This window comes from Rhea americana, unplaced genomic scaffold (genome assembly GCF_003343005.1).
Source record: "Rhea americana isolate MKP2758 unplaced genomic scaffold, rheAme1 scaffold_62, whole genome shotgun sequence".
Classification (NCBI taxonomy): domain Eukaryota; kingdom Metazoa; phylum Chordata; class Aves; order Rheiformes; family Rheidae; genus Rhea; species Rhea americana.
Window position 1 is genome coordinate 2,665,525 of NW_028186779.1, and position 14,921 is coordinate 2,680,445.

General features: G+C 39.5%; 1 protein-coding gene across 1 annotated transcript in view; it reads right to left on the minus strand.

Moving 5' to 3' along the window:
- The window catches only part of HECW1 (HECT, C2 and WW domain containing E3 ubiquitin protein ligase 1), a 265,441-nt gene that overhangs the window by 21,152 nt on the left and 229,368 nt on the right, over positions 1-14,921 (minus strand). The window contains exon 22 of the mRNA XM_085320214.1: positions 13,817-13,969. Within this exon, the coding sequence (XP_085176340.1) occupies positions 13,817-13,969 (153 nt within the window). The remainder of the gene's footprint in view (positions 1-13,816; positions 13,970-14,921) is intronic.

The window sequence follows — 14,921 nt, forward strand, 5'->3', positions numbered from 1 at the left end:
CTGCCCTTGACAGTTGTCCTGAGGGAGAATGATGCTTAGTCAGTTGATCCAGTCAGAAACCCTATTAGTCCTTCCACAGAGGAGGAGGTGAGCCCTGATCTCAACCATTATTTTATACCAGAGAATCTACAAAGGGGAAAATATTTAAAATGGCCCAGTAATAGGAAAGGCATCACTCCCAACCCACACCTTGTTAGACACCAGGGAATTCCATCCTGAGGCACAAATGTATAGGAAACCAGGCTTCACTGGTTCCATAGCTTATTTCAAAGGACAATTATAGCATTCATGCTCCTGAAGAGTCTCTGAGCATCCTAATGGCCCAGAAAACACAGATTCAAAGAACTCAAAATCTATTTTTTCCCCCAATCTTGTGATGGAGAGGGAAATGTGCTGATTCCTRATTTTTGATCCTGGTGAATTCAACATCACTAGCACTTTTTAACTGAAGACTATTTCCCCCCCCCCGCTCGCCCCCCCAAAAAAGACTGTATTTGGGGTTTGGAGTAATGTAAAAGAAGTTCAAAGAACATGCATTTCACAAAAAAAGGAGACCAGATGGTTACTGCAATCCCACCTGGCCCTGTACACTATGAATTTTATGCAAAACTGACAGTGTGCACCAGAGGTGTCTGTTCATATGTTAGCAGCACATATCCTTGTGTTGATTCACCGCAGTGATCAACATGTCCTGTGATGAGTAGCATCTACAGAGCAATAACCTAGCAATAGATCAGATCATCCTTATAGAACCTTGGCAGCAGATCAAATCTGCACCTTCTGTCAGCCTTCATTAACAAATGTCTTTGTCTAGTTTGGTATGCATATTTAACTGGGGCGCACAGTGACAAAACGTTTGAACAGCCTAGTGCAATGACACCGAGTGATCTACCGTCAGGAAGGCCAGTCATGCAGGCTGTGATAACTAATGCTGGTTTGTTTATCTGGCTTGCATCTGCAAAGTTTGCGGACAGCCTCTGCACCACAGTGTCATTTGATGTTGTGGCAAACTTGCTCTGCACATCCGCAGGCTCAGAAGTGGATGCTGTAGCATTCCAGCATGCCGCCTTTTTGCTTCAGGAATCTGATGAGCTCAGGTTTCCTTAATACAAAAAGAATGGCTCTTACAAAGGCCAGAAGAAAGAAAGTTCACAAAGTCTCAGTGTAATAAAGAATGAAGATAAAGTAATTCCTAAACTAGTCCTGAAGGAGAATTCCACTAGAAGAAGTAACAAGATTACTGTTGACCCTTTTTCTTTTTTCTTTTTTTATATATGCCTCTAATAGGAAAAATTCTATGGTGTTGGATTCCTGGGGTGACAAAGATTTAATGACAGGTCACTTGTATGGTGCAATTTCCTATGTCACACTGAGACCTTATCCCACCTCTTCTGCTCTCATCACATTGGCATTCCACCAGAGAACTTGCTCTGGATCCACACACGTCCTTCTGATATAATGAAATGATTCTTTCCTGTCTCACCRGGGCAGCAAATGAGAAAGTGTATGGTAATGACCCACTAGACCAACTTCTTGTTGTTGTTTTCTTTTTTAACCTCCTTTGAGTTATATGCTAAGTACTGAAGAGTATCTTATTTCATATATGGTCAAAATTAATTCAAGGTTTTCAGATAGTTACAAATTTTCAAGAGGAGTCTCCATACTTTTCACAATGAAATCATATAAAATTCCGTCACATAAGCTTCATTTTCAGTTTGCCTTCTGACTTAAAACTGAAAGGAAACATTCTAGAAGTGCTGACATGGAACAACTGTTTGTCCAGATTTCCCGTCTGGAAACTGATAGATCTTAAACAATTATAGACTATAAGGATTTATCCCTGTAGCCCCAGCAAATGTTATTGTGCCTTACACACATAAATCCCATGCATGTCAAGAAGATGATACATTCTTTTCAGAGCCAATGCACTTTGTTCARGCACTGAAAGATGAAAAACCATGAGTCCTTCTTTGATAATATTCTGTCTGCTTATCATTTCTGCAAAAACTATGAAATTRCATTGTATTTTAAAGGAAATTTGTAACACTCATTTAAGAAAGCACTGGCCTTTTTGAAGTAGTCCTGATTGGAAAGTCTATGGAAACTGGAACAGTACAGCTCATCTGCTTACAGATTGTCATATGACACAAAGAGAGTGTTCAGAGATATGTAAAATATATGCGTATCACCCAAGAATTGAATTAAACAAGAAAAATGGATGGAAAATGGATGAAAAATGATTCTCAGACAAATTGGTGCAGATAAACTTCTACTGAGTTTCAAATCCTGAACTGGTAATATTTCTCTTCAGGTGAAGGTGTACAGGAGTGAACTATCTCTTGCCAGCCTCAGTTTGCATAATTTTACTTTTGCTGGGCACCCGAGTTTCACTTGATGACCTGTTACTGTAAGTCAACTTCATCAAASTTGATAAAAAATTATATCCTGCAAAAAGCCAGCATTGGCACTTCAATCAGGGCTTGCCCTACTTTTCTCTTCTGGATATATCTGCAAACACAACACAGTATTTCCCTTAGTACTAAAAAGTAACCACATGAAAAAGAGTTTTGCTTACACATGATGGAAATGCAAACAATCTGTGTTATATTAAATCTTTGGAGCACTTGTACCTGGAGCTAACAATTAAACCTCAAACCATTCCTAAGGCTTAATTTACCAGCAAGGGAAAAACAATGAGATAATGCAAACCTCATTGCTTCTTAATTTAAACTAATCAARTCTTTCAAAAGTATTTTCTTTGTCTTCAACCTAGCTAATATTGTATTTTCACTAAAAATGCCATTTCATCTTCCTTAAACTCTGGTTACCTTCAGGAAAGCTTAAAAGACAAGATTTTCACAGAGTAAAAAACATGCTTTTCTCAGGAAGGCTGCAGGCAGTTCTACTTTATCTGGAGAAGTCTGGCAAGAATAATGTAGATAATGGAAAAGAAGAGCTTTGCTTCATTTTTTTTCTGCAACACAATCTATCAAACATCTCCTTCCAGGATGATTCCTTCGTTTAAACACCCAATGGCTCCATGTAAATACCCACACAGAGGAACAGTTACAGCTGTGTTTGCATGGCGCTATGTCCAACTTCATGAGCCCTCGCAGAACTGCATGTGTATGAAGAACCATGCAGAAGTAGCTGAAGCAGCTTCCTGCACATCAGCTGTGCTCCAGCAGAGATTATTTCTGAAGATACTGAACAGGGCAAATATGGCTCTGGGACGTCTGCTGCACGGAGGCATTGCAGGAACATTAGTCTCCATGTTGTGGGTTTTCTGCATGCCACAGATCCAGCAGGAAATGGAAACCTGATTTCCAACTCTCTCTCCTTAACCAGTAAGGAGATTAATAAAGTAGATGGTCTTTCTACAACAAGAAATCTCTGCATGTCATTTTACTGATATCAAAGAAGTCCCCTTTCATGAATGTAGGTATTTAGGGAAGGAGAGGAGAAGGAGTATGTCAGAGTGCCAGGGCAGCCTCCTCTGCTCACAAAGCTATCAGCTTCTTGGACCATAACATACAATTATCCTCCTCTGGGAGAGCCCCAGGGAAATATGGCCAGTGCAAACATGACTAACCATCAGTAACTGGGCTGCTTGCAAAGTTTAGCTACTCTTGCTGGTACAATACCAAAAATATGCAGGCCTGTACAGCTGCTGGCAAATTCTGCCCCAGTTCTGGCCAATGACTACAGAGTAGACGCAGACTGAGGTACAAACGACTTGAATGATTGAATGGTTGAATTATTACAAGCCTCTACATTTTGTGATTCCCAGATCTTAGTGTTTTCCATCAGCAGATCTGAATGCAGCTTGCAGTGGAGATCAGTACTAATGCATCATTTGGCAAATGAGAAAACTTAGGTACAGAGGTAAAATAACTTGTCTAGTGTCGTCTGGAAAACAAGCAGCAGAGACAGCAACAGAATCAGAGTCCTCTAGGTCCCAGCTCCACTTAAGTTGTTYAGTGTATTTAACATTTTTTACTTTCTTACCTTCTGTAAGACAATATATGGTTGTGTGAATCGGCTCCRGTTTATGATTAGCTCCTTATGGATCAACTCAATCTGATGCATGTGGTTTGTTTTTTAAGCCAGCAGAAGAGCATTTTTGTCAAAAGATTTTGATTTCTCAGTAAAAGCTACTGGAAAAGCTGAGTGTGTGTGTGKGGGGGGAGAGGACAGTTTATAAACCTATGAATTGTTGAAGTTTTATACACTGCATGATTTTATGTTTGCTTTTCATAGCTTTGCCATGTGTTGAAACAAACTAGTCAAGCTACAGAGGAAAATCCGYATATTTAGTCATCTGCCAGACAAGAGGRCCATAAAAACACAAGCCAAATGACYGCTTATTTTCCTACAATGGCTAACTAAGAACTCTGAAGCCACAATAACTGACTTATTGTGCAGGAGACCCATATTTTCTAGTCTGCCTGGGGAATTTAAGCTCAAGAGAGACTGCTCATCTCTGAGGCAYTGGTAAGCATGCAGGAATGTGTACACTGTGCAATGAAGCGCGTTGCAGATATCCTGGAGCTGACTGCAAACAGGTAGTCCCCAGTGCGGAGCTGTGTGGACTTGCCATGTCAGGTCCAGAAGCTGTGCACTTGGGTTTACGCTGTGCTGCAATGTAGCGAATAATCCCTGCGTCCTGGAATGAGCTTTCTGAGCTGCGTAAACTCAGAAATCTGTGTGATAAAATTCACAAATGCGATCAATTGTTTGACGGTGTATTTTAGGTCTGGTTTTGCCAACCATTGAGCACCTTCAACTTTTATTGCCACTGCAACTGACAGCTCTGATCCTCCCCTGGGAACRTCGCATACAGCAGACCTGGACCTTTGCATTGCTGTTTTGCAGTCTAAGAAACATTTTGATTTTTTGATTATGAATCTTTCCAATATGATTAAAGAACTCTACTTTCTGGTTTGTTTTTTCTGTAATGTAATTCATGAGACACAATGTAAAAAGCTTTCTTCTGTTGGACACAGATACTGAATTTACGTTATTATATTCCTGTTACTAAATACATAGTTTTTTCACAAAGAGTGGACACACTAGGATTTTTCTCATCCTGCTTATTATTTTGAGATTTTGAAAAATATTCCTGTCTCAAGTTGGGGCAAACTGCCAAACTTGATATTCCTCTCCTACCCATATATGCATTCAGATCAGATCACTTCAAATCTTTCATTTTCATTTTTTCGCATTTTTAATGTAACACTTAGCTAACATTTTGAAATAAAAAAATAATTTTCAATAGACAAATGAAACTTTTAAATTTCAAAATATTCCAGGAATAGAACTTCACAAAGAGAAATGCCTTTTCTACTTAAAGAAGAAAAAAAGTGATTTCCCAAAACCAAGTCTGCTCTGCAAGCAGTTTTTCTTTTAATGAATGAATTTTTACTAACAAAATAGGTTAGCCTGGGAATTTCAGCACTTGCTCTTCTTTACCTTCCCAAAGCCTGAATAAAATGTACTGAGAAATAAGGAGGGGTAGAAAAGATCTGAGTGATACTTCACAGTGACATTCCAGTGTGGCTGGAATAAGAGAGATGAGGACATTCATTACTTGCTGGGAGCTGTTAGCCATTACAAAAGACAAAATCAGTGTCCACCCTGATGCTTCCCTGTGGGCCAACAGGCTCTCAGACAGTGTGGATTTTACTCTTTTCTACTCTACCACATGCAAGGTGGCAACACTACAGAGATTTTTGTGCAAGCCTTCCATCACTGGACAAATTGAATCTGCAGTGTTGCAAAAGACTGACTGGGCCTTAAGGAAAGAAAAAAAAAAACATTTCTATAAAAACAAAACACTTGCCTTTCCCTCAGACCAAGCTGCAATTATGAAAGATGTGCTAGACAATATGAGATCCAGAGAAGGGAAGAGGAAGGGGAGTTGTGAGACCCATTTCTTCTCTCAACCCTTGTGATATCACCACTGAGCTTCTCAAAAGAACTTGAGAAAATATCCTAGTAAAAGATAGAAAGCTAAGATTAAGGTAAATACAAAGCAGAAACTTTTTTTTAAAAAAAAAAGGAAAAGAAAAAGGTTGCTGTAGAAGCTCAGTTAAGGAGAATGGGTTTTTTTCTCCTTCACTTCAGTTTGCCTTTAATCTTCTAGTTCCTCCTGACCCTTAATAAATAATTAACCAGCTGTTTAGGCAGGCTTCTATATGGTACAGTCATACATCAAACTTAATTAATAGGAAAATTAAAGTTTACTTAAGTATAGAAGGCATCAAGAGAGATCACAGTACAGCAACAAGAAGGCATTTCAGTAACATAGCCTTTTCACATAGAGAAATGGTCTTATAAAATGATTTCAGCTGCATATTTATTTTAATATCATTCTTGTCCAGAAGATTTACAATAGTGCTTGAAAATTTTTCATGAAAACATAATTTATTTAAAGTAAGATATTGCTGGTAATTAAAATTTATAGTGTAATGTAACATTAAATGCTTTGGTTTTCTATGGTGCCTTTCATCTGAGAATTTCAAAGCAGCTCAGGGCATTAGTATACATCAAATGGATTTCAAGTTGATTACATACAAGAACTCTTCTCTTCAGATGGAAACTGAGGCAAAAAAGTTATGATCCAAATTTCAAAAGCAAGTGGATGCTGCTGGAAGCCCACTCCGAGGTGCTCTACCTGATCTCATTTTTTCAAGGGAGGATTGTTCAGCATTTAGCAACAATCAGGGCCCTTCAAGATAGTTGTCCAAATGTTTTTCTAAATTCCTTCCTCCTCAAGTGCAGAGAAATGGCAAACCCACATGACTGGCCCATTTGGGTCAGCAGCAAGGACAGAACCAAGCTCAATGCTTCTGACTCCCTTCAACAGAACAGACACTGGACCATATGCAGGTTACCTGCTACAAGAGTTGAAACATTTAAGTTCAAGAGATGAAAGAGTATTCAAGCCACATATTCCCCAGAGCTACAATCAGTTAGTGAAGAGGAGTAATGGCCATTTGCAGACCTCCTGCTTAGATGCTGTRACTACTTTTCTCCACTACTTCTGTAAGGATCCACAGTGTGTGCCTAAATCCATGTTAGGAGCTGGTTGGCATCCAAATGCAACTCAAAGCAATTTGTCACATTCTTTAAAAACACTTTAATTAAAACAAGTTATTCTATATGTAGCAGAATTAATGAAGCTTTGTTTCCTACTGATCTGTCTCTGATGATCCTACATTACTCCACTGTAATAACTCCAGTTCCTCCTACACATCTCTCCTGGCACTTCTCACCCTTTGGAGTATCTCCAGTTTTTCTCTTGCACCTCCCCTGAGCATTCACAGCTCTCTCTTACATCCTCTAGCTACTGAGCAAGATGTTAGAGCTGGTTCACAGCATGTGTCTGTGACGGACCTGTCAGCTCACTCACGCTAACTGGCCAGTTGACAAGCAAGCAGAACAGATAACTTGAGTTCACCAGCCTGTCCTCACTGAGGCAYTCACCTGCATATCTGTCCTTTACTCAACCAAGGGTTTCACAAAGCTTTTATGAATATCTTTAATATCTTTGAGACATTTACCTTCCTGTCAAATAGGTTCTAAACTGGTTAGGAAACTGYCTGACAGATAGATAGGGCAGTTGCCCAAGGCACAGCTCCTAACAAAGCCAGGCTAGGAAAACTGACCAAGCTCTCTGAGGAGGAAAGGAGAGCTGAAGTTGTGAAATTCTTAGTTTTTCTTGAGTTTATTCAGGCAAAAAAAATGGAAAAAAAAAAAAACTGCATTCTCTGACATGCTTGAGTTAACACATGAATGGTGATGGCTATGTGATTTCTGGCTTACCCTATATAAATAGAAGGGAAGAGTTCAGGCATATACCCACACAGTATAGTGTAGGCAAAGGGAGCTTGCTCTACCCGTGGCCAAGCTTGCCAGATCATGTAAAAGCAATCAAGGCACTGCCAAGCCTGAATTAATCAGCCCTGATGGTAGGCAGTGTGTATTTGCCAAGCTCAGTGTTGCAGCAATCACATCAGTTGGCTTGAAGCACAGGAAAAGCAAGTTCATGTTTGCATGGAGAGTGGGTGCAATGGGCTTGAGTCTGCCTGCACAAAACAGTGTAGAAATACATGCAAGTTTTCTGCCTGGCTCTGTTTAGCAGTGCAGGCTAGAATATGAGGGGTACTGGAGAACAGAAAGAAAGGTTAATTACGAGACATGAAAAATGRCATTCCTGCCCCAAAGTGCAGTTCTAAATAAGCACTAAGTTAATGGAATTCCTTGTGACAGTAAGGAATCAATTCACAGCTTCTGAAGACCTGGGCCAACCAGGACCATCTTCCTTGTGGGCTTCAGCAGGTTCTGCACAAAAACAGTTATTCAACTTTCTGAGAAGCTTCTCCTAAATAAATGTATTTACCTTCTAATTAAGAGAAAATAGGGCTTTTTTGAGATGAATACAGAATTCTGAGTATGACTAGCAAGTTGTAAATATCTCTAAGATAACCACGACACTATAGTACTGCTCTCTGCACAAATGTTATGGCAAAGACCACAAATTCTTAATTGTTAAAAAAACCCACACTGTCACTAATTCACTATGAAAACACACACAAAAGAAGTGTTTCAAGTTAGCATCCCTCGGATCTCCAAATGAATGTCTGTGACTGATTTTATTGGTTTAGGGCATCTAGATTTCTATGCAAAAACTGAGCTTTTTTCACATTTCTGCCTGTGGTTCTACATTTACAAACAGGCAATGAACTAAAAATGCAAAGAAGAAGGTGTGAAAAGGATTGYTGAGGCAAGTTAGATAAAAGAACAGGCAAGTGACCTAGCATCAAAAAGCCTGGTGTGGGTGACCGTGCCATAACTACAGTGCAGTCTTTAGAAGAAGGATGCATTACAGTATCCTACGGGATTACTTCTGGGGCCAGGACTAGTATGAAGAAAAACTCTGGCCCACTCAGAAAGCATGAAAAGAGACCGGATTTCCATCTGACAGCTGTTTGTGAATATAGTGTGTTTTGAACTGAAAAGACAAAGGTACTTTTGTTATCACTCTCAGATTAACTACTCATAGCACAGAAGGAAGGTTCACAAGAAAAAAAAGACATTATTTTATACTAAGGAGTAGAACTATTTAAACAGTCAAATATTAAATATCTGAAATTGGAAGCCACGTGAACAGTGAAATAGCATAGAGATACCACTCTTGGGTTTGGTGAGAATAATAAAAAAAATCATCACAGAAATTGATGTCCAGTTTACCATGTTGTTTACCTGGAGCAGAGTAGGGAAATAGATATGATTGAAGAAGGCAGACAAAAAGAAGTCCTGAGAAAAATCAGTGTGTATCACAGCATGGTTAGACAAATCATTCTGTTACAATACTGACTGACTGAGATGCAGCGAACAGATGCTAACAATTTCCTAGATCCATTGAAAAAGCACCATGAAGAAGACAGGGAGTGTAACTGGTGACCCATGGGAGGATTTGAGACTATGCAAAGTCTGGAACTAGCTTTTGTTTTCACAGGATTTAGAAACACATTACCTYCGTCTACTATGCTGTTTAGATATAGAATTCTTTTTCTCTCAAGATTGATTTATCCATCCAATCATTCATTCATTTACTTAGTTTTGGTGAGAAGGCGGACCAAAATATTCAACCAAATCTTCAGCCAGGGATAAAAACCCTGCCCAAATAGGACTGGATGTCCTATTTACCTTATCTTCAAGAGAAAGGTGCCCTATCTTCCCTTTCCATCTACAGAAGCCAAACTTAAGAAGCATCACAGCTCATAGCAAACTTAAATCTGAAGTGTCTGAGGGAGTTAGAAGTTTACTCCCCCAAAGTCTTTCCTTCCCTACAACAGAGATGGTTCTTACCTACCTTTTCCAGAGGTTTGCTGATAAATGTCAACATTATACCATAAGAGCCCTATTTAAAATTAATCTGACAGATTTCATCATCCTAAATGTCATAAGAGGAAGAAAGTGTCAGAAACCAGACCAGAGCACAAGTATCTTTGTATATCCAATAATACTGGGATCTTGGACCCCAGTGCTTCAATGCTGCATGTAATGGAAAGCCACTCTGAAATCTTTCAAAGGACTGTATTTGTAGGGAGGAATTGAGAAGCTAATGTGGCAGGCTACTGGGAGCCTTTATTAGTATACAAGAACTCAGCATTATGGTAATGACCAGGAGCTTTACTGAATATTACCTCTAACTTTGTTGCAGGTTGTTTAAGAAATGTTTAATATTCCCCACTGCTCTGTCTCTCAGCATGCATTAGAGCTTGAATAAAACCTGAGATGGATTCTTAAGTCACTCACCCCATTTCAGTTGCCCGAAACACCTGACCAAGGACAAAGAGAAGAATATTCTTCTCAGTGAAATAATATGCCTGCCATCACATTTTGCCCACTTATTTGGGAAGGTAAGATTACCTTAAGCAGTGGGAATACACAGTACTTTAGAAGATGCTTTCAAATATTCAGGCAAAGACTTATATATGTTAATTAAATTAGACAGAATGTCTAATCTAATTAGACAAATGTTCATTACTGGCATGGATTAAAAGAAACTGTTCTGGCTATGAATGAGGTACATCCTATAGCAGGCAGATAAAAATGTGTATCATGAAACATTTTAGATCTAGAGAAATGTAAATGTGTTGTTTGAGATATAGGGTTTTTTAAACTATTTTTTAACGTTTGAAAATATGCGATATTTTATATTTTGTCTTTAGCATGCACATATGTGAACTGAAGGAAAAAGTCTTATTCAATGGATGCTTGCAGAAAAGGTGTTAAATCTCAGTTTCTCCATAAATGAGAAATATTTTCCAGTCATTATATCTTTTTTTTTTCACTTGGCAAACGTACAACTACTCTGTGCTTTGATGTGCTCATTTTGGGCTCAGAATGTTGTTTGTACAGAGTAAGGCATGAAATAAGCCATTAACAGAGGCAGAGCTGTAACTTTTAGGCCAGGGAAATAGAACAGTGAATTTCTCAATTCTGCCAGTATGAACAACACTTCACATCTTCACATGTTCACAGATATGTTCTATCTCAAACTCACTACTGTTCACTTAAGAGAAAATGTAAAATAATGCTGTGGGAATTTCTGTTATTTCTTTTCTTCCTAGAGCTGTTTTTTGTTATATCCATGTCTTGACAGATCTTGCAGAACTACTATACAGAAAAACATTTCAAGGACTAGTTCCATATAAATGATAAGCTTTACAGTACTGAAAGGCATATAATTCAAGAAATTTATAAATCTGAAACAATTGTGGTTATGTGCTTTCAGTGACTGACATCAAACTTTAAGCTTTGAAAAAGACTAGAAATATTAATACTCTGTGACATTAAGACCCTCAAAACTGATTCATCCATGTATGTTAACTGATGTCTCATAACAGAGTTGGGAATGGGAAAAAAATTGTTCATTTGTTGCATGTTAGAGAGCAAGAAGGCTCTGCTGGAATCCTATCAACAGGTAAATTGTAGCAACAGAAGTTTTAGCACCAACTTGGATGACACCAACATCAGAAAAATGCTGAGAACTTTAGAAAATCCCATTTCTCATGGACAAATGATCACAAGCATGTTAGTACACTATCCTCAGAGAAGTTAGCCTATATACCCTTACTAGAAGAATTGTATTTGTTGAGTTTTAACAACCTTGGTCCAATTCTATCTTAGCTGACTACATAGACTTCTGAATAAAGTGCTCTAGGGCTACATAAGTATAGCTGTGATCAGTCAACACACACAGCATGAAAAAATGTTTGGAATGTCTAGATATCCAAAAGCCAACTGTGAAACCTATCAGACTTAACCTATAATCCGCTGGTCTTGAACAGTTATTTCCATAACAGGTTCAAGAAGTGCTACTTAGCATTTACTAGTTTGCTTATCTTTCCCTCGGGTTCTGCAATCTTGCCCTATTTACACTGCTTTATGTACAAACCTCTTTCTTTGCAGCATTTATTTTACTCTGCAAGCCAAGGGACTTCATTTCTCTTTTCTTAAAAAAAAATAAACAAACAAACAAAAAAGCCCCAAATGTCCAAATGCCAAATAACATTCTGAAAACAAGAAGGGCCAGTACAGATAAATGTATCTGGAGGAATACTATCCAAGGTGTCTAAATGCTACTGATTTCTGAATTAGTGCTAACTGCTRTAGAAAATCCTATTACATGTCTTTCTACCTTTCTATATGCTCAGGATACCTTTAAAATCTGCATCTTCCCAGCTGAAATCTCTCAATGAAGAGAAGGAAAAAGCAAGGAGATGGTGCAAAGTATATGCTTCTTGCAGCAGAGTTTATCACTTTTGATGAGAAAACTGCAGCTGAACTCTGTTCACAGAGACAGTATTTGTACTAGAGAAGAGGCAGGGCCTATTTCAAACACTCCTGGAGAAGCAGGCCCATGTCCAGTTAGCTCACAGTGTGGGCTAAAATGATCTTGGCTCTGCATCTGCTTGATAATCCTGTAGCCTGGGACCAAAATGCATCTTCACAAACACAGCCTCCAAAATCAGGAGTCTATCAATACTGCCTGTGAAACCAAATGTAGGACAAGTTGAATTGCAAAAATTGCAAATGTAGGACAAGTTGAATTGAAAAAGCTGGGACAGCCATTGCCTAATGCTTAACCAACGGACTGCAGTGGGATACAAAAGAGCTCTAAGATCCAAGCCACTCTCTTCCTGCTAATGTCAGTGTAGAAACAGTCTAAAGCAAGGATCATTGTCAGCATTAGGCTCCACTGCTGGGATTGATAATACAAAAAACAGCTCAGAGACCACTGCTAGGTCCTAGCAACATCTCTTTTCTCTACTGCAACCTTATGAGAAGTGATGGTGCATATAACCATTTAGTTGTTCTTGATCTTCTGCCCACAGTCAGCCAAAGCAAAAGGGGAATGGTTTATAAGAACAGATAGACATGTGCTATTTGCAATTCAGAAGGGGCCTAAACTGCCTTACGAAAAGGATCTCTGAGGGGTGCCAGTGAGACTGGTTAGACAAAGAAAAACATCATAGGAAACCCATGTGTCGGTGTTTCTTTGACACAATGAAATCCCGCAAGGACTCAAACGATGCCCAGGGTTGGCAGCCCAGTTCACTGAACCACATCTTAAATTATCAAAGGGAAAACAACTCCCAAAGACAGAGAGATCTAGAGGCAGGGAGAAAAATAAAGAGATCACAATGTACCCTCAGAATTTTTTATAAAAACAAAGATCAGCAACTTGTCCATTTCCATGCTYGTACAATAGACTGAAGAGCCTGATATCTCTACCAGCCTTGCCATTCAGAAGCAGAGACACTGTCAGGGGAGAAAAGAGGGAGTGCTTTCACCACTTATTTTTTAAGGCCTATAGTAGGTATAGAAAGGCAGTAGGTTCTTCGAGGGCACTGCATAGCTTCCAAGCACAATGCTCCTTGATGTATAGAAAGATCACACATGTTATTCTTAGAAAGGGACTAAGGAGAGGAGGCCTGGATTAAGTAAAGCTCTTCTCTCCATCCTTTTTATGTACACACAGAGGCATGCAAACATCACATCTCAAGTACTGAGAATAGGACATTTTAATAATTGCACCTGATCACACCTTTTTCAGGGCCTGCTATTGTATTTACACTTACTCCCTCTCTTCTTTCTCCCAATCTGCTTCTCATTTCTTCCCCAAAGCAGTAATAATATTTATGTGTAGTCCAGTCTAAACYGAGAGCCTTTGTGCTTTGCATCTCCATTTCTGTATGACTGTGAAAGGATTGTTCAGTTCTGCATAAAACGTTCTTACCATTCCAGGTGATTTTCAACAAAGGCAGACATGGGACTGATCTGTACAGTGTAAGTGTCATTGGCTGAATACTCAAACAGCCCATAATAGGGATTGAAGAGCTCCTGAGACAGTAGGAAGAAGAATTCTCGGGATGGGCCACTGTAGTCCAACCTAGAAAAGAACAGGATAGAAAAAAAATTAGTTCAACTCCTAGTTAAGTGAATTTCTTGATTTTTGCCTACATTGGCTGCTGTCTAACGCTTATCCTTGTGCAGTCAGACATTTCAAACATGTTATATCTCCTCTCACAAAATTTGTACATGGTTGATGGGACAGAGCACACCCTCAGAAGTTTTGCTGATGAYGCTAAATGGGGAGAAGTGGCTGATATACCAGAGGTCTGTGCTGCCATTCAGAGGGATCTTGACAGGCTGGAGAGATGGTCAGAGAGGAACCTCATGAAGTGCAGCACCCTGCATTTAGGGAGAAATAATCTAATGCACCAATACAGGCTGGGGCTAACATGCTGGAAAGTAGTCCTGTGGAGAAGGACCTGGGAGTCCTGGTAGACAACAAGTTGACCATGCACCAACAATGTGACCTTGTAGCCAAGAAAGCCATGAGCATCATGGGCTGCATTAGGAAAAAGCATTGGCAGAAGGTCAAGGGAGGTGACCCTTCCCCTCTACTCAGCCCTGCTGAGGCTGCATCTGAAGTGCTCGATCCAGCTCTGGGCTCCCCAGTACAAGAGAGARATGGAGACTTTTCTGTGGTGCCCATGAGAGGCAACAGGCACAAACTGAAACACAGCAAGGTCCATCTGAACATGAGAAAAAGACTTGTTTACTTGAGAGTGACTGAGCACTGGAACAGGTTGCCCAGAGATGTTGTGACATCTCCATCCTTGGAGATATGCAAAAGCCATCTGGGCAGAGTCCTGGCCAATCTGCTCTAGGTCACCCTGCTTGAGATTGGAAAAGATGATTTTTAAAAGTCCCATCCAACTTCAACTGTTCTGTGATTCTGTGAAATTGGAGATATAAAGCTCAGCCTTGCCTTGGCGCAATGGTTACCCAAGGGCAAAAGCTCTTCTCACTTTTTGCTTTTCAGTGAGTGGGTCTGA